Source organism: Dendronephthya gigantea, unplaced genomic scaffold (assembly GCF_004324835.1).
Source record: "Dendronephthya gigantea isolate DGI-Jeju-01 unplaced genomic scaffold, DenGig_1.0 000005F, whole genome shotgun sequence".
NCBI lineage: Eukaryota > Metazoa > Cnidaria > Anthozoa > Malacalcyonacea > Nephtheidae > Dendronephthya > Dendronephthya gigantea.
The window spans coordinates 1,179,710-1,198,570 of record NW_021163015.1 but is presented as its reverse complement, the minus strand read 5'-3'; the positions used below and the strand labels follow the sequence as shown (position 1 = coordinate 1,198,570).

Sequence of the window (18,861 nt, the reverse complement as noted above, 5' to 3'; positions counted from 1 at the left end):
AGGTAATAATGTGAGAATTTGTGAGTGTGAGAGGAGTAGTGCGAGAGGGCGAATATGCCCTCGCCTTGGGCGAGGAGTAGACTGAGGGGGGTTCTCTTTCCCCCGGCTTTCCTGACTTTCAAAGCAAGCTTTCTTCAAACATTTAATTGTGTTGGGGGATCGTTGGGGGTATGTGAGGATAGGAAAAAGTAAGGATAGATAGGAGTAAATAGAAGGATAAATAGAGGTAAAGAGGTTTAAATGAGTACAAAAAGACTTAAACTATTTATATACTGTTTTCTCACCTATGCCTCCCCCTTGCCCCGGGAGCCGAGGCTGCCCAATTACTAAGTCTTTTTGTACTCATATACCCCTCATTCACCCTAACTATCCCCTGATTTCCCTAAAGATTAGCTTTCATTCTTAAAGATTAACTGAATACAAACCTCTCCCGAGTAACATACCTACCTTTTTTTTGCTACCGCCATGAGGAACGTCCCATACTGTTCTTGATACCTCGGTCTTGCACTTGATAGTCCACGACTTTACCACAAGGCTAACTGGTGATTGTTGGAAACCCACACCAACTTCTTTATCATAACCTTAACATGTATTATTAATAACGAAAATTTTCATCTAAAACGAGTTTCGAACCTTCGATTGTCGACACATGAGACTAACATCTTGACCACTAGACTTCAAGTTCTTGAGCTGAACGTTCATGGTTATTTAATTTACTTTATCCTTTTCACGAAGTTCATAATGAAAAAGGGTTCTGCTAGGATTCGAACCACCGATTTACCACATGGGAGACGATTGACTTTACCATTAGACTACGAGATCTTGTGCTGAACGGTTATGGTTATTTAATTTACTTTATCCTTTTCACGAAGTTCATAATGAAAAAGGGTTCTGGTAGGATTCGAACCACCGATTTACCACTTGGGCGACGATTGACTTTACCATTAGACTACCAGATCTTGTGCTGAACGGCTATGGCTATTTAATTTACTTTATCCTTTTCTCGAAGATTATAATGAAAAACAGTCATGCTTGGATTCGAACCATTGACCGTGACTTGGAAGACAATAGTCTTCACCACTAGACTACGAGCTCTTGTGCGTAACGGTGATGGTTATTTTATTTGCTTTATCCTTTTCTCGAAAGAACATAGTGAAAATAGCGATGCTTAGATTCGAACCCATCGATTTGCTGTTGGAAGACTATTGTCTACACTGAAATGACAACAAAATCTTCTCCTCAACGGCTGAACTTGCTCTTTAATTTACTTTTTCCTTTTTTCGAAGGTCATAATGAAAAACGGACACGCTTGGATTCGAACCATCGACCAACCACTTGCGAGACCACTGCCTGTACCAATAGACCACAAGATCTTGAAAGGCTATGGTTATTTAATTTAATTTATCCTTCAGCACAACATCATTTGCTGAAATTCGGCTATTGTTGTTTATTTCACTAAAGTAATAATTCGGTGGGAAAAATTGAATCGTTTCTTCCTTGCCCGAATTGGAACCTACAACTTACCAACTGAAAGACCGCGAGGCCACCAGGGGCCGGTGGTATGAAAGCCGGATAGCGCTATCCACCGGAGTGTTTTTTTATAATCGCTTTAAAATCACCCGTTGTTTGGTATAACTTTGATTAAATCTTAGTATTCCTAAATCGAGGATCATCTTTGATAATTGTTGGTCCCAAAGATCAAATTTTATCCGCTTTTCGAGCATTTTTAGAACGGTTGAAAAACGACTATCCGGTGGACAGCGCTATCCGGCATTCATACAACCGGGTGAACCGTCCCAGAGCTTTTAGTGAATGCCTTTGGCCATAGTTTTTTTATTGCTCCTAATCCTCTTCGAGTAAAATACTGCAAAGCTTTTGGTCCGTCAATCCGGGCCTTCATCATGCAGTAATAAATACTTACGTGGTGTACCTACAAGCTAATTTACTTATTTGATGTAAACATGCAAGGCCCTCGGGTCGAAACGTCGAGAAGTGTTTTGTCTATTCTAGGCAGTTGTTTTACCACATTTGAAACTTACAACACTATTATATTCCGTAATTCTCGCTCCGCACGTCGTAGCTACCACATGAATTTAAGCAATTACTTTCTACATCTCTTTTTTTCCTTAATCGTTACTGAGACAATCAGTAAAAATTAATCCCCAAAAAACGAGATTGTTAAATGATCTGAGGCTTTCTCCCAAATTGGATAATCGTGGCGTGAAATGATTTGTCCAAACCTGTCTTATGCAAGGAAAATTTGCCTCAACATTTGATCGCTTGTTTATTTGTTGAAATGTTTCCTCGGTTTTTCCGTTAAATACGTCGTTTTACATAAATCACCGGAGTATCCTGGCGGGCAGACGCACTCACAGTCAGTTTGTGTGGTTTTGCAGACACCGCGGTTGAGACAAGGATACTTGAACTCGCAACTCAGAACATAATATCCAGTTTTAGGATCGCAAACGCACGAAAAACAACGATATCCATCTCGACAGATGCCCTTGTTCTAAAATCTTGAACTGCCGCAATCCTCAGGGTCTTTCGAGAAGAAATGAAGATCTTCAGACGATCTCCAAGCGCTGTAATTCCTATGTCTTGAAGCTGTTGTAATGTCAGACTGCTGAGCACATGTGCAGTTTGGTCGATTTTGTGTTGTTTCAACTTTGCGGGATAAGATTGTGCGCTTGTTCGTTATTCCTGGCTAACTTGAGAAGATCTTTCACTTTGACTCCATAAATGTAGAGAGAAACCTGAGTGACAACACGACTAATACAACCGAACATTTCTCCATCGCGATGAGCGTAAAATGAGAGGAGAGTTACGTCAGAACACGTTATATATACTGCCTGCTGACGTGCTTGATGACGTCTCCCAGAATGAATAATAATACTCTAGAGTAACAATACAAAAACATTCGTTTCTTTTTGGGATATTATGATGGCTATGATGACTAAATCACTAAAAATAACCTTGCATGTGTAGACCATCTCACCATCACTGGCTAACTAGTTGAGCATCCTGAACAGGTTGTACTATCCTGGAATTGTCTTAAATATCAGAAATCTTGATAATTTTTCGTACATAAACGGTTCGTTTCTAATAAAAGGACACTGGTTACCACAAGTGAAAATCTGCGGACTCTGCCATTTATGACTCTGTCATTTATTCACAAATCATTTCAAACATTCAAATTTTTCATTAGGTACATGTTATGTAATCTCTTGACTGAAAAGTCCATCCTAGATATCGTTTATACTGAAGATTTAAAACATTCAAGTTCTTAAAATTGTTCTATAAAGTCTCTAGTGAGCTTTAATTAATCCTAAATCATCAACTCCATAAACTTGCAATTTAGTCGTCAAATATTTGTTTCATTTCACGGCGAAGTTATGTAACCAACCAAACGCACGCGATACCAGTTACGTCTGCCACCAGTGAGGTACGAATACGTCACCCTGAAGACCAACTCATTGGGAAGAGCGGTGTTCCAAGGTATCATTTGCTCGTAATAGAATGTGTTGGCGTGGACATCGTAATGAGTGTTGTAACCTTCTGCTTTGCCACCTGCGTTGTCGTTGTCTCTCTGGTAAGCGAGATAATTCAAATATGCATGACCCTGGTGGTTGTAGAAATGGCAAAATATCGAAATAAGAATGGCCTTGGTGTCCTTGGGAAGGGCGATTGGCACCCTTTGTGAGTACGTGGGTGCCTGTCTACTTATTTGAATCTGTTCCAATTGGTTTAGAATCTGCAAAATAAAAGGCAAAATAAACCTCAGATAAACTAAATAGATAGAATGCGTGGAATTTACCTTAGCTCTGAATATTTGCCATGTGCTGACGAGAGCATAGCCTTGCGCGCTAAGTATACATGGTTATGTTTTGGCAGCACATGCAGACGAATGATTTCAGCAAAAACTATGTACCCGACGCATGAGAATTCGATAAAAATTTGCCCAATTTTACTGTTGACGAGAGTTTTTAACTTAACTAAATTTCACGAAAAGGCAAAACATAAACACGTCATAGAAGCAAGTATTCCTATTGGCTATGAACATATTGCCAAGCACACATAGTTTGCACCACTGACCTGCATATATCACTGTTATTAGTTAATCTAGATTGAGCCCTCAAGGTAAAGTTCAATGCTAAAAGTGCCCTCGCAAGCGATGACAGATATAGGTGCATGCGCAGGCGGAACAATAGCACCACGGCTTGCCATTCAGTAACATTCGCTGTCGTTCGCCATGGGCACCATGGCTTGCTGGTTTTACAGCCTTTGAAACGCTTTTAAAAACAACTTGCCCGCATGCAGAAAGTGTTGGTATGTCGTTTATTTAGACATGTATTCGTCATCTCTCGTAAGTGCTCGAGGTCAAAATCTGTCAGTAGCCCAGATAAAGAACTCAAGACGCTAAGAGAAATATTGTTTAAAAGTATACCTATTGAACCATATTCTGTCATGGACTATCACCGTAGCCCCATCCTAGTTCTGTGTAGGTTGCGAAGAAATTCGCCCTTACAATTTACAGTACATGAGATCAGGATTTAGTAATCAGAGATATAGAAATTATCATACCTCATTTACGCGATGAAATTGCCAAGTTCCTGTAGGTCGCGATTGCAGATTTTTTATCAGAGCATCCTGACTCTTGACTTGCTGTTCGCTCTCTTCCAGCCTTGTTGTGACCTTTAAGAGATCAGAGAACCTTAACGCTTGTGACAGTGCGCCAATCTTTCTTGTTCAAGTCGACAATTCATGCTTTAGAATTGCTTTATTTTCGCTGGTTTAACTGATCCTGGGGTAATTTAAACTACGCGACCTTAAAATAGCTTTCTTATCCGTCCTCAATCATTAAATTATCTGATCCGTTTACTAAACGAACTTGTGAATTATGTAAAACACGGAAATCCTACTCATTCACAAAGATTATATGCTACGAAGAATAGAAAGTACATGTTTAAGATAAGTGGATAAAAACGAATTATAACATTCCTAGATTTCACCAAATGTATTTATTTATATCAGAGCTAGTCTTGGGATCTTCTGGGAATGAATTCCAGCGTGTAGTTTTCTCATGAAGCAAACTTAATTGAAGAAAATTTGTGTTAGTCCTGGTGAAAGATGAGGTTGAATTCAGTTGATCATGTTTCCTTTACTATTCTAATAATGCCGTATTCATGCGAGAGATCACAAGACCACGATTGTGAATCGTTCTATACATCAGGGTGTTTTTTTCGCCCACAAAAACAATCGATTTTCCAGTTTTGGCGGCGTTTAGAGGATCTAATCTTGTACCTAAAGTGGGTGATTTTTGACGTGCTCGGACAGTTAATATGGTACATATTGGAAAGTGGCCCAGGTGAATTTAAAGAATGAAGATATTGGAGACCTTTTATGGGACTAATCGGGTTAGCTATATTCCATGCAACGCAATTATTAAAAATATGTGTTTTTGATTTCCCATTGCGTGATCGCTTGAACGCGCAATTGTTTTTCCAAACAGACTAAATACGACCGGAATGCAAGAAAGGGTTTTAAAAATGTAAAAATATATTTTGTTTCATCGCGAAGCTTGTGTTCTTTGGCCTTCTTTGTTCACAAAGCTTCTTTAAGTTCTACTTGTTTTTCAAAATCGTCAATGAAACATTCCGGAAAAAAAACTCGAAAACCAGATTCCTAAGTAATATGACGTTACTCATCAATTTTTCTCAAGGAGATGATCGTGATCTTGGAATGCATATTTGTCCAAACAAGTCCCTATGCAAGAAAAGGCCGCGTTAATGTGTGACCATCTGTTTACCTGTTGCAAAGTTTTCTCAATTTCTAAGAGTCTTTCTTCCGTTAGATACTTATTATGACATTTATCACCGGAGTAGCCTGGTGGGCAGACGCACTCGTAACCGCCGGACTGAGTTGTCTTGCAAACACCACTGTTGAGACAGGGGCACTTAAGCTCACAACTCGGGCCATAATATCCACTCTTAGGGTCGCAAGCGCACGAAAAACAACGATATCCATCTCGACACGTGCCTTTGTTCTGACATCTTGAACTGCTGCAGTCGTCCGGGTCTCTCGAGAACAAACTCAAGATCTTTTGACGATCTCTGAACGCTGTAATTCCTGCGAATTGAAGCTGTCGTGTCGAAAGAACGCCGAGCGCAGTTTGGTCGATCTTGTTTTCCTTCAACTTTGCGGCATAATAGCCCACGTTTGATCGGCTGATTCTGGCCAGGTAGAGAAGATCTTTCACAGTAACCCCATAAATGCAATTAGAACGCCGACTAGCCGACGCGCAGATTTGCACAGCTGCCAGGGTTAAGGTAAGAAATAATAAGGTTGAACTTTTCTCCATCGCGATTAGCGTAAAATGAATGGTGAGTTGCGTCAGATCGCGTTATATATAACCTGATGACGTGGCACTGATCTATGCTATATGCTCTGGAATACGAACATCTAAATGGATGAAAACGAATTTAATTCTGATTCGTAAAAACTGGACAGGGGATTATAAAAAACAAAACAAATATAATTTCAAGACTACCAGAGCCTGCATGGATACGTGTATTCCTGCAAAGCTCTCACTCTGTTAACCCGAGCCTTCATTAGTGCAATAATAGTACAATTTATAACAATTCAGGCGAATGTAGATAACAACTATATATATGCAGCCACTGACCTGTATTTGTTACTATTATATATACAAGTCCGTGGTTGGGCTACTTGGGCACAACTTGTTTACTTCTGCACAAATCCTGTCCTCGTCAACCAGAAACTACTCAGGCTATTTTTATCCGTGTGTATTTTAGATTAGTTCGACACAAAAGACAACTGAAGCGACTGACTCGATTTATTTTTAAGTTTATTAGGTACTTCCCTTGCAATATCACTCGATATTAACTATTAACGTATTTTAAAATCTACAACGATTAAACAATTAATGATTATATGTTTATTATGTTATCCCAGTTTGCATTACTTCTTATATACTTTTCTTCACTTTATGGTCGCTGAAATCTAAGTATATTATGATTATATTCGAATAAGTAAGTAATATACGTTTCATGAAATTTTAAATATTCATTTCACGGAGAAGTTATGTAACCAACCAAACGCACGCGATACCAGTTATATATTCCACCTCTAAATTTGGACCATATCACCTTGAAGATCAACTCATTGGGAAGAGTGGGGTTCCAAGGAATCATTTGCTCGTACACGAATGCGTTGGCGTGGACATTCCAATGTCTTTCCTTGCCTTCTGCTTTGGCGGTCGCGTTGTCGTTGCCTTTTTGGTAAGTGACGTAAAACAAAGCTGCGTCACCATTATGGTTCTGGTAGTTACAAAATATCGAAATAATAATGGCCCTTGTGTTGTTGGGAAGGGTTATTGGTATCGTTTGCGTGTATGTTGCTGGTTGTTGATGCGATTGATCTATTTTCTCAAGTTTATTAAGAACCTGGTAAAAAGAAAAACGCAAGGAATTAATGACCAGGAATAAAGCTGTAGTCGTTAAGCCTATAATGTGTATATTATATCATATTGTGGGCTGAACATTTGAACAGAATAAAAAATACTATTTGTGTTGAATTGAAGTCCGTCTTGTGGAAAAGGGGGAAATGCAGGTAGTGAGTTACTAACTATTAAGCACATTCGCAAAGTACCAAACATAATAGCGAACAAACTGTCCTTCTACTGAACGGGCTGGCCCTTTTATTGAAGGGTGTTAAGTCTTCTCGCTCGTATACCGTACCTCATTTGCACGATAGAGTTGCCAGGATCCTGTAGGACGGGATTGCAGGTCTGTTACCTGATTTTGCAGATTATTGATCAGCTGTTCGCATTGATCGAGTCTGGCTTTTAGCTTTTTGGAAAAAAAAATGGTATATATTTAGTTACTTACATGACATATTGATAACCCAAATACTGATATTAAGCAGTATTTTTTTAACCAGCCAGTGCGGCACCGTTCAAAAAATACGACGCGACACCCTTTCGCCCATTTCTTTATACCCCGCACCCCCTGTCTGTGATGTTGTGTTACCAATATACCTTCCCAAAAATTACATAACCCTGAACCATATACACCTTCCATAATTTAAAGTGTTTTCTTTGTCATCAGCAGATTGTCATCTCAGATTACGCGAAGTCACCCAAGTGACACCTTCTCGCTCACCGTGACACGCTCCCAAACACTCTCCCCTAACCCCTCAAAGAGTCGCGTATTTTTGTGGACCGCCCCCTATAAGGTAGCTGGTGGTCGAAGGTGGTTGGGGGAGTACTATAGCTGTACGTGGGCTAAACGCAAGGGAAGTCGATAAACGCAAGCTGAGACAAAAGATAGAGGACATGCATGGATTATAGGATGTTCATATAAAGCCACATGTACCCAGACCATCAGTTCAGAACTATTCACTTGTCTGCATCTGTCAAAAGTAGAAAATCGCAGCACACTCGCGTCTGTGTAAACCGAATATGCTGTTGTTCATCGTTGCCTCCAGATGGCAAAAGCTTTCTGTGATTATGAAACATACTTTTTGACAACATGAGTGACTTCCTTGAACGTAATTACATCTTAATTTGCTTAATTCTGCATTTTGCACTTATGGCTTCAGCAAAGCACTTAAATTCCAACAGTATGTTATTGCAATAATTTTTTTTATCTCCGGGGCACCCCGTATCCATCTCTTTGTCGTGTCCCTTTATACGTGTATGTAATTAACTCACAACAGATGAAACGTGCATGAAAAAACAAGAATTAAATTTAGTTTGCATATTACCAAACTACTTGTCGTTTTTACGTTTTAAATGCTATATGTCCACGCAGCGTCTTTCGAGGGTCCTGTTTCTTTGGCAATCATTCCCCAAGAATACTGTTAGCCTGCAGCGGCATTGTGACTGTATATATACACCATTATATCCTGATGTATGTTCTAGATTTGAAGCATTCAAATGTATATTTAATAGTCACATGCTCGTTCGAATACATGTATCTCGAGAATGCACTTACCTCGTTTGCTCGAGTCTCAATGTTAACGATCCTATCTTCGGTCAAATACTTCGTTTTACACAGGTCACCAGAGTTGCCAGGTGGGCAGACGCACTCGAAGCCAGTTGGTTTTGTCTTGCAAACACCACCGTTATGACACGGGCATTTCTGTCCACAGCTCGGTCCATAGTAACCCTTTTTGGGGTCGCAGACACATGAGAAACAGCGAAAACCATCTCGACAGATGCCGTTGTTTTGACAACTTGAACTGGAGCAGTCGTTGCCATCTTTCGAGAAGAAATTGAAGATCTTCAGACGGTCACCAATGGGTGCGATTCCGATGTCTTTGAGTTGCTGTAGGGTGAGTTTACAGAGCACGCTTTGATCAACATTGTGCTGTTGAAGTTTTCTAGCGTGTGACTGAATGTTTCCTCGTCTAATCCCAGCCAACTTGAGTAGATCTCTTAATGTAGTTCCATAAACGCAGTGAGACACGTTTTTACCCGAAGCGCGGTTACAAACCGCGAAGGTAATAGTTAGGACGAAAAGTGAAGCAAGTGTTTTCATCGTGACAACCGGCTGTGAAATGACGCGTTAGCCGTATGGAAAACGTTTTTATGCTAAGAAACGTCATCGTTTCTTCACTCGTCATCAAGTTCTTCCTGGTTTTTTTACATCCGGTATGGAGCGGCAAAGAGAGCGATCCTCAGTGAAAAGCTTGTCAGCACTGTGAGTTCTGTACCGGCTTTAGGCTGCTTGGTGAGCACTATAACAATCGAACACAACGTAGAGCTAAGGAAGAGTTGCAATGATTATAAATCTATGAAGTTCCTCACTGCTTAACCTCCAGTTTCTACGAAAGAGTTTCCTGCCCTTTTGTAGATAAATCTTGTTCCCTAAACCTACGATCCTCCAGCGAGGAACTAGAGTATGGCGACTTCATGATGTAATGTCGGTGCCACTGATCTGTATAATACTGGATCACGCATGCTTTGAGCAGATTGAGCTAATTTGTCATTTCATTCCTATATTGAATTCTATACAAACCGAATTGTCCATATCTAAATTAACTTTACAATTAGGCAAATGTCTTTGCAAATAATGCAGCTGGCTGCATGGGGCGGTAAAAGATTACACATCCCTTCGAACAAGTTTTAACTTTTGATTGGACAGCCGTACCATGCTCATGTGACCTCGTTTATTATTCACAGGAGAATGCAAAGCAAATAAGAAGTAAATAGCGACTAATTTATATCCAGATATTACAATAAACTCTTTTAAAACATCTGCAATGACGCTCTGCATCACTTTTTACTAAGATTATGAACACCAGGTTTGTGATCCGTTAGTTTTCAGATCACTGGTAAGTAATGTCCGGATGAAGCTAGAAAAGTCTTCAAACGGCTGAGTCTGCCTCATTCATTAACAATAAATCGTAGTTGTGCTTTGATTATGAGGCTGGTTGTATAGCACAGCATTTTTAATCCTTTTTTCACCAATCGAAAACAGCAATGAGCAGTTTTTACCTGTGTGTTGTACATTAGAATAATTTAACACTACAGTCATGTGCCTGGGGTCTAATCATATTTATTTGCAACTTCCTTAATTATTTTCTAATCACACTGTTTCTTCAAATAAATCTATACTATCCAAAATTACCAGGCCCTGTGCGCCTCATTGGCGCAATAGGCCCGCTAGATGATGATGATGATGATGATCCAAAATTACACTGTTAATTATACGTTTCTTATTATTGTAATCATTTAAAGTTGTAGATCTGTTAAAATAAGACCATTTCACAGAGAGGTTACGTAACCAACCAAACGTACGCGATACCAGTTATTATTTCCACCAGTGAGATAGGACCTTGTCACCCTGAAGATCAACTCATTGGGAAGAGTGGTGTTCCAAGGAATCATTTGCTCGTACAGGAATGTGTTGGCGTAGACGTTGTAATGAGTGTTGTAACCTTCCGCTTTGGCGACGGCGTTGTCGTTGTTCTTTTGGTAAGCGACGTAATTCAAATATGCGTGACCATTGCCGTTCCAGAAATGACAATAGATCGAAATGAGAATGGCTCTGGTGTTCTTGGGAAGGACAATTGGCAGCCTTTGCGTGTACGTTGGTGTTTTTCGATGTAATTGCATTTTCTCAAGTTGATTAAGAACCTGCATGGTAAAAATAGACGAGAAAGTAAGAAGGACTAGTCAACGAACTGTAGTCACTTTACTTAGCCTTGCATTTATTATATACTGTGCTGAAAAATTTCATAAACAGACCGTATTAGAAAATACACTAAGAACTGATACACGTTTTGAACACCTTTAGGTTGAACATCATAAACAAATTGAAAAGCAAATAGATAAGTGGGACAAAAATTATTATTTCCTGTGGTCGACTGCAGGGGTGGTCCAGCACTAGTGCACTAATTCGCACCACAAAACAAAGTGGTTATTTTTAGCAGTTTTCTTGTGTCATGCAAATTAGTGCACTAGTGCTGGATCCACCCCTGGTCGACTGTGACCATTTTCGTAAGAAAAGGTCGATCCTGAACGCAGACGTTTTTTAAATGCGCGAAAATTAAGCAGATTTTGACAAAAAAGGACGTAAGACACTACTGAACACCTTTGCTGAATACTGAAAAAAAAAAGAAGCAAACTAACGGTATCTAAGTTCAAACGAGTGTGGCGGTTGATCGATTTTTTCGTGTAACAAAGAGGGTCTTAGGAATTCTCTCTCTTATCCCGTACCTCATTTGAACGATGAAGTTGCCACGATCCTGTAGGACGGGATTCCAGGTCTGTTACCTGATTTTGCAGTTTCTTGATCAGCTTGACGCTTTGATCGAGTCTGGCTTTTAGCTTTTTGGAAAAATGGTATTATATTTACTTACATTACGCATTTGTTCTATCGTTTCCATCTGTTAGAGACATAAGATCATTAACATTTATGTAAATTTGTAAATATCTCCATATAAACATGCAGCAAAGCGTGAAATATATATTTTTAGTGCATGAGTGTGCAAGTATTTGTGTGATCAAGTCTTGGCTCATCTTAGTTTAAGGGGCAAATGTAAAAGTTCCTTGGCGAACATAATGGACCTTCGAACCGGATATGTCCTTCGGGTGTCTAGTTGAATATGTCTGCAGTGAGTATATAGAAGAACAAATCGAAAGAGACGAGCGTACAAGACGAACAGTTAATCCGCCAGAAAAATATGCCGAAGGAATACGAGAGGAGAAAATTTGTTCTACAAAAGCCACCAGAGCTGGCAAACTTTTTGCCTTGACCGTGAAGAAAAATAAATGAAGCAAAAGATCTAATCGTACAGAATTACGTTTAATACCGAAAGTGATAACCGAGCGTTTATTTCCATTAAGGAAACTAACGAAGCGTTATTAAATTTATATGTTCTAGAAACTGAAAAATAAAAAGCAGAATGGTTCATGAACGTTTGCGATGCGAAACATTATGTTCACCACGGAACTTTTACATTTGCCCCTTTAACTAAAATGAGCCTAAACTTGATTACACAAATACTTGCACACACACTAAAAATATATTTCACGCTTTGCTGTTTATATGGAGATATTTAAAAAATTTACATAAATGTTAATGGTCTTATGTCTCTAACAGCATTTGTCAAAGGAAGTTAATCGCAACAAACATGTGTAAACAGTCAGCGACAACCATGTAATAGTATGTTATACATTTACCATTTAATCATGATGCCTACTCTTCGCATTAAAACTAACCGGTATAATATTATTGAAAATGCATGCGTTCTCCCCTGTGGATTTGCAAAATCGCAAGATTCCTCTTCGTGTGGTTGCTTAGGTAAAATGAATGTGCCTTTTTTAAAAACTCTGCCCCCGCCGCCCTAAACTAATATTGTTGAGTATGAATGGATGCGAATGAAGGTGTATAAGGTTGCTCGATTCGCTATGTCTGTTGAGTATTGGCTTTTTTGACACTTAATTAATTCAGTCTTTTGCACTTGCGGCTTCAGCAAAGCTCTAAAACACTTAAATTCCAACAATGCCGGCTATTTCTTTGTCGTCTTCCTTTATATTTATATGTAATTATCGGTAAATTCGATGAAATACATGTCGAGAATGCACTTACCTCGTTTGTTCGTGTCTCAATGTTAGCCATCCTATCTTCGGTCAAATACTTCGTTTTACACAGGTCACCAGAGTAACCAGGTGGGCAGACGCACTCGAAGCCAGTTGGTTTCGTCTTGCAAACACCACCGTTATGGCACGGGCATTTCTGTCCACAACTCGGTCCATAGTATCCCTTTTGGGGGTCGCAGACACATGAGAAACAACGAAAACCATCTCGACAGATGCCGTTGTTTTGACAACTTGAACTGGAGCAATCGTTGCCATCTTTCGAGAAGAAATTGAACATCTTCAGACGGTCACCAAGAGTTGTGATTCCGATGTCTTTAAGTTGCTGTAAGGTGAGTTTACAGAGCACGCTTTGATCAACATTGTGCTGTTGAAGTTTTCTAGCATGTGACTGAATGTTTCCTCGTCTAATCCCAGCCAACTTGAGTAGATCTCTTAATGTAGTTCCATAAACGCAGTGAGACACGTTTTTACCCGAAGCACGGTTACAAACCGCGAAGGTAATAGTTAGGACGAAAAGTGAAGCAAGTGTTTTCATCGTGACAACCGGCTGTGAAATGATGCGTTAGCCGTATCGAAAACGTTTTTATGCTAAGAAACGTCATGGTGCAAGTGCTTCCTGGTTTTTCACATCCGGTATGGAGTGCACTTTTCAGAAGGCAAAGAGAGCGATTCTCAGTGAAAAGCTTGTGAGCACTGTGAGTTCTGTATCGGCTTTGTGAACACTAACACAACGTAAAGCTAAGGAAGAGTTGCAATGATTATGAATTTATGAAGTTCTTCAGTGCTTAATTGCCAGTTTCTACGAAAGAGTTTCCTTCCTATCTGTAGATCAATCTTGTTCCCTAAACCCACGATCCTCCAGCGAGGACTAGAGGATGGCGACTTCATGATGTAATGTCGGTGCCACTGATCTGTATAACACTGGTTCACGCATGCTTTGAGAAGATCGAGCTAATTTTTCTTTTCATTCCTATATCAAATTCTATATATACAAACCGAATTGTCCTTATCTAAACCAATGTTTTTGCATATAATGCAGTTGGCCGCATGGGGCGGTAAAAAATTACACATCCCTTCGAACAAGTTTTAACTTTTGATTAATATTGGACAGCCGTACCATGCTTATGTGACCTCGTTTATTATTCACAGGAAAATGCAAAGAAGTAAATAGCGAGTAATTTATATCCAGAAATTACAATAAACTCTTCTAAAAACATCTGCAATGGCGCTCTGTATCACCTATACACTAAGATTATGAATACCAGATGTGTGATCCCGTTAATTTTCAGACACTAGACAGTGCTGATATGTCAGGATTAGGCTAGAAAATCTCTAATGGCACTTCAAGTGTTTTAATTACTCAGTCTGCCTCACTCATTAACTCATTAGGTCGTGTTTGTGGTCTGGTTACGAGGTTGGGTGTTAGCATAGGATTGTTCAATCCTTTTTTAACCAATCGAGAAACATGAAGCAGCGGTTTTTTTCCTGTGTGTTGTAGCTACATTAGAATCTCATGCCTGGGTGTAATTATATTTTAATTTGCAACTCCCTTTAAGTATAAAGATATCAACAATTAATATTTTTTCTAATCCAACTGTTTCTTCGAGTAAAGCTATAACTATCCAAAATTACACCACATTTGAATTCGAATCTTTCGTCTCTGCGAGAGCCTTTGTATCAGCCATAGCACGAAACAAAAAATGACGTTTTATTTTATTGTAAACATTTAAAGTTCTAGATATATTTCACGGAGAAGTTACGTAACCAACCAAACGTACGCGATACCAGTTATTGTTTCCACCAGTGCGATAAGAATTTGTCACCCTGAAGATCAACTCATTGGGAAGAGTGGTGTTCCAAGGAATCATTTGCTCGTACAGGAATGTGTTGGCGTAGACGTTGTAATGAGTGTTGTAACCTTCTGCTTTGGCAGCCGCGTTGTCGTTGTCTTTTTGGTAGGTGACGTAATCCAAATACGCGTGACCATTGGTGTTCCAAAAATTACAATAAATTGAAATAAGAATGGCTTTCGTATTCTTGGGAAGGACAATTGGCAGGCTTTGCGTGTACTCTGGTGTTTGCTGATGCAACTGGATTTTTTCGAGTTGATTAAGAATCTGTGATAAAGGAAAATAAGGAGTTATTTCACAGCAGTAGATTCCTAGCTTAAAATACGCCTGAGAAAGGCGAATGCCTCCTCTTTCTTTGCTCAGAACGAAAGGCATTTTGCTTCCAATGCCAAAACGATTTGTACTGAATAGAATTAGTAGGTATTGGTGATTACTAAATGTATAGGTATTTGTAATGATTACTACCTATGGCCACACCCATACTAGGTACCAAACAAATAACAGATCAACATGTAACAAACGTCAGAAGAAATTGGTTAAACGCCTTCATTGCAAACACTAAAAGGGCCCTAAAGTATATTTTTCTACAGTACCTCATTTGCACGATGAAGTTGCCACGATCCTCTAGGACGGGATTGCAGGTCTCTCAACTGATCTTGCAGATCCTTGATCAGCTTGACGCTTTGATCGAGCTGTGCCTTTATCTTGTGAAGAAAAACGCTATTTATAACCTACCAAACTTAATACAGTAATCCGCATTAGCGCGGTTAAAAAAAACGCGCTCGTTTTGAAAGATTTAAATTTGTATTTCGTTAAATTTTGGTGGGAAATTTTCAGCGAATATGGTGAATCAAACTATCAAAGGAAAAACATGCATCCTAAAATATGCTTACATCATCTGTTCGTGTCTCAAGGTTGTCGATCCTATCTTCAGTCAAATACTTTGTGTTGCACAGGTCACCAGAGTAGCCAGGTGGGCAGACGCACTCGAAGCCAGTTGGTTTCGTCTTGCAAACACCACCGTTATGGCACGGGCATTTCTGTCCACAGCTTGGTCCATAGTAACCGCTTTGGGGGTCGCAAACACACGAGAAACAACGAAAACCATCTCGACAGATTCCACTGTTTTGGCAGCTAGAACTCAAGCAATCGTTGCCATCTTTCGAGAAGAAATTGAAGATCTTCAGACGGTCTCCGAGCGCTGCGATTCCTATGTCTTCGAGTTGCTGTAAGGTGAGTTTACCGAGCACCGTTTGATCGATATTGTGTTTCAGAAGTTTCTTTGCGTAAAACTGCGCGTTTCCAGCTCTTGTCCCAGCCATCTTGAGCAGATCTTTCAAGGCAATTCCATAAACGCAGTGAGAAGCTTCATTAGCCGATACACAACTACACACCGCGAATGTAACAGTCAAAACGAATGCTAGCGCAAAATTCTTCATCGTGAACCACTGAAGTTAGATGATGCCTCAGGTGTAGTGAAACGCTTTTATGCCATTCTTTTAAGTGTCGAATTACCCCGCGTCATGTATTTTTGTCCTTTTCAAGCGTCATCAAGCGTCTTTTTACCATCCGGTATAAAAACGGTAAAAAAACCTGCCCTTTCGGAGGCAATGCGCTATTTAGTGTATTTTTTTGGATTTACGTTTTTACATTTCTCGTTTGAGCTAAATCACGCTAATGAAGACTGAAAAACAGTTAGCTCTAAGATTATTCAGGTTGGTCTGGAATCATTTCGGAAACCCACTTCTCCTTGAAGGACCTTCCTCCAGATCCTGCCACTGACCTCATTTAAATACGTCTTTCCGGTCATTGTGATTTAAAAGGTTAATTAGTGCTTCAAACTAGGTGTAAATGATGAATCCTTTTATGACAAATCTGTGGATAATCCAAAGGCATATTTTTGGAACTGCGATGCTTCAACAGATTTGAAACCACATCCTCCCACGTATATTGACGCATTTGCCGCTCATCAATCAATGAGACCCTCTTGTATGACTGATGCTTATATTAAATAAGATATTAAATATTTGCTCTGCTGTTGGTTATTGAATACTCTGTCAAAATGCGTTTCTGCTCCGTATATAATAAGTGTTCTTCACGCAAATGTGCGTCTTTTGGTACAAATATACGCGACTGCTGCGACTTCTGGTTTCGAAAGATAACAGTGCACTGGGAATTTAACCCAGTAACCGTGTGTACAGTTAGATTCCATTAAGCATTTTAAGGGCCGTCTACGCTACAAGGTAGAAATGCATGCATGCTAAACTATACAAAACATTCTTAAAGTTAAGACTTAACTTTGTATCAAGTAAGGTTTTCATAAAGTTCGCCTTATAAAGACTTTTGTTTCACATGATTTCATGTATGGATGCTATAGATCAATGCTTAACATGATCTTAATGAAGAAATAATTTCGCTTGCGAAAGAGTTCAATGTTTTAAATGGAAAACCAACCATAAAACGCGGTTCCGAACACACGGACACTGTTTTTATTACGAGGGAAACCAGAGTTCCTGGAGGAAAACCCTCGCCGAAAGCCGCGGAATCAAACACAAAATACCAAGGTTTTAGATTTTATTAACACAATATATCATGTATTACAAAGCGTGTGTGTTTTTTTCATGTGTTACAAAGCGTGCGTGTGTTTTTATAACTATGGAAATCAAGAGACATGAAACCGGATAATTATTTTCCCTACTTTTATTATACTTCACTGCGCATATGTTACAAAATAAACATATTTACATTTGATCAATTTGATAAACAAACATATATGATAAGTGCATATTCAAGACGGTTGTAAAGTAAACAGGTTTTAAATTACAGAGAAAACAGGCTGTTGTGTTTTGTGTGTGATAAGTATTATGCCTTAATGTTTCTTAAAATGCTCAAGACAATCTTAAACTCTTCATACGTTTGTTTTGTACAGAATTAACATGTAACAATAAACCATGCATATATTATGTTTATGTATGCGAACTATCGAGTATCGTGTATTTTTTCTATAAGGACTATATATATATTGAGAATAGCTAGTGTAATAGCTTTCGTCTTGAAAACGATTGGAGTATCTAGTTACCAAGTTCAGGACATTTTTATACACATCCTGTTCGTCGAAAAACAAATTATTCTGACAAATCACAGGCAGTGTTTCTAGAGTTTTTTTTTTCGTTTCTAGTCTGTGCAGCTAGTTCGAGAATTGGTTCAAAATAATTCAGGATTTTTTCCAAAAATATACAGCCTATAAACCAGCTGCCCTAAGAGAAGGAACATTAAAGTAAAAACTATTTTGCTTGAAAATTTTGCTGCACAATTTTTGAGCTAAGGCATATAGCCAGAGCAAGCTAGCCCAACAAAAACAGCATTTAATTGGTAGAAAATTAAATATTTTCCTAAGAAACGGTTTTAATTTTTAGGGCCTATATACCCAAAGTGACAAGGCTACAGATAACGAAAATTCAGCTCTTCGACTTCGTATAATTTTTTCTCACTGAAAACTCGACTCATGCACTTTTATTGCTCTATATGGCATATAGCCAAAGTAAGCTGCCCTTATAGAAACAGCACTGAATACAAATATTTTTTCTCTGAAAAACTGATTAAACACTTTTAGAGCCAAGGCATATAGCCAAAGCAAGCTGCCCTTATAGTAACAGCAATGAAAATAACACTGCAACGTTATTAGATATCCCAAGATACCTGCTAACACTTCGAACCACCAGCAAGGTCAAACAGTACAAACGAAAAGTGGCGCCTTTCTTTTCATAAGCACTGCTCGACGATGCTAAATGATCGGAAGTCTCACAGAGACCTTGGAAAAATAATAAAGTTACAATGCCACTGCCCATGATCGTCTTAGTTTATACTATATAAGAATCATGC

The 18,861-nt window shown here is 39.1% G+C and overlaps 4 protein-coding genes across 4 annotated transcripts; all 4 read right to left on the bottom strand.

Annotated features, from left to right (window-relative positions):
- Positions 1 to 3,149: 3,149 nt before the first annotated feature.
- On the bottom strand, positions 3,150 to 6,359 carry LOC114516225. Its single transcript, XM_028535647.1, has 3 exons — positions 5,807 to 6,359; positions 4,582 to 4,692; positions 3,150 to 3,751 (listed from the first exon to the last, which is right to left on the bottom strand). The coding sequence occupies exons 1-3, from the start codon at positions 6,356 to 6,358 to the stop codon at positions 3,380 to 3,382; spliced, it is 1,035 nt and encodes a 344-aa protein (XP_028391448.1). The 5' UTR covers position 6,359; the 3' UTR covers positions 3,150 to 3,379.
- Positions 6,360 to 7,088: 729 nt separating this feature from the next.
- LOC114515871 lies at positions 7,089 to 9,896 on the bottom strand. The gene is made up of 3 exons (XM_028535191.1): positions 9,015 to 9,896; positions 7,758 to 7,868; positions 7,089 to 7,463 (listed from the first exon to the last, which is right to left on the bottom strand). The coding sequence occupies exons 1-3, from the start codon at positions 9,558 to 9,560 to the stop codon at positions 7,089 to 7,091; spliced, it is 1,032 nt and encodes a 343-aa protein (XP_028390992.1). The 5' UTR covers positions 9,561 to 9,896.
- Positions 9,897 to 10,567: 671 nt separating this feature from the next.
- LOC114516258 lies at positions 10,568 to 13,671 on the bottom strand. Its single transcript, XM_028535682.1, has 3 exons — positions 13,119 to 13,671; positions 11,744 to 11,854; positions 10,568 to 11,161 (listed from the first exon to the last, which is right to left on the bottom strand). Exons 1-3 carry the CDS (start codon positions 13,662 to 13,664, stop codon positions 10,790 to 10,792), a joined length of 1,029 nt encoding a protein of 342 aa, XP_028391483.1. The 5' UTR covers positions 13,665 to 13,671; the 3' UTR covers positions 10,568 to 10,789.
- A 975-nt stretch (positions 13,672 to 14,646) lies between these two features.
- Positions 14,647 to 16,582, bottom strand: LOC114516070. The gene is made up of 3 exons (XM_028535434.1): positions 15,873 to 16,582; positions 15,573 to 15,683; positions 14,647 to 15,246 (listed from the first exon to the last, which is right to left on the bottom strand). The coding sequence occupies exons 1-3, from the start codon at positions 16,416 to 16,418 to the stop codon at positions 14,875 to 14,877; spliced, it is 1,029 nt and encodes a 342-aa protein (XP_028391235.1). The 5' UTR covers positions 16,419 to 16,582; the 3' UTR covers positions 14,647 to 14,874.
- Positions 16,583 to 18,861: the final 2,279 nt, after the last annotated feature.

What these genes read in the sequence shown, in the direction of transcription:
- LOC114516225 (XM_028535647.1), bottom strand. Translation starts at nt 6,358, where the DNA reads ATGGAGAAAAGTTCAACCTTATTATTTCTTACCTTAACCCTGGCAGCT. An exon ending in TTGAGAAAACTTTGCAACAG is followed by an intron (nt 4,693 to 5,806) that starts GTAAACAGATGG and finishes GATCTCTTAAAG; the next exon opens with GTCACAACAAGGCTGGAAGA. An exon ending in AATTTCATCGCGTAAATGAG is followed by an intron (nt 3,752 to 4,581) that starts GTATGATAATTT and finishes TTTATTTTGCAG; the next exon opens with ATTCTAAACCAATTGGAACA.
- LOC114515871 (XM_028535191.1), bottom strand. Translation starts at nt 9,560, where the DNA reads ATGAAAACACTTGCTTCACTTTTCGTCCTAACTATTACCTTCGCGGTT. An exon ending in TTGAGACTCGAGCAAACGAG is followed by an intron (nt 7,869 to 9,014) that starts GTAAGTGCATTC and finishes TTTTCCAAAAAG; the next exon opens with CTAAAAGCCAGACTCGATCA. An exon ending in AACTCTATCGTGCAAATGAG is followed by an intron (nt 7,464 to 7,757) that starts GTACGGTATACG and finishes TCTTTTTACCAG; the next exon opens with GTTCTTAATAAACTTGAGAA.
- LOC114516258 (XM_028535682.1), bottom strand. Translation starts at nt 13,664, where the DNA reads ATGAAAACACTTGCTTCACTTTTCGTCCTAACTATTACCTTCGCGGTT. An exon ending in TTGAGACACGAACAAACGAG is followed by an intron (nt 11,855 to 13,118) that starts GTAAGTGCATTC and finishes TTTTCCAAAAAG; the next exon opens with CTAAAAGCCAGACTCGATCA. An exon ending in AACTTCATCGTTCAAATGAG is followed by an intron (nt 11,162 to 11,743) that starts GTACGGGATAAG and finishes TTTACCATGCAG; the next exon opens with GTTCTTAATCAACTTGAGAA.
- LOC114516070 (XM_028535434.1), bottom strand. Translation starts at nt 16,418, where the DNA reads ATGAAGAATTTTGCGCTAGCATTCGTTTTGACTGTTACATTCGCGGTG. An exon ending in TTGAGACACGAACAGATGAT is followed by an intron (nt 15,684 to 15,872) that starts GTAAGCATATTT and finishes TTTCTTCACAAG; the next exon opens with ATAAAGGCACAGCTCGATCA. An exon ending in AACTTCATCGTGCAAATGAG is followed by an intron (nt 15,247 to 15,572) that starts GTACTGTAGAAA and finishes CCTTTATCACAG; the next exon opens with ATTCTTAATCAACTCGAAAA.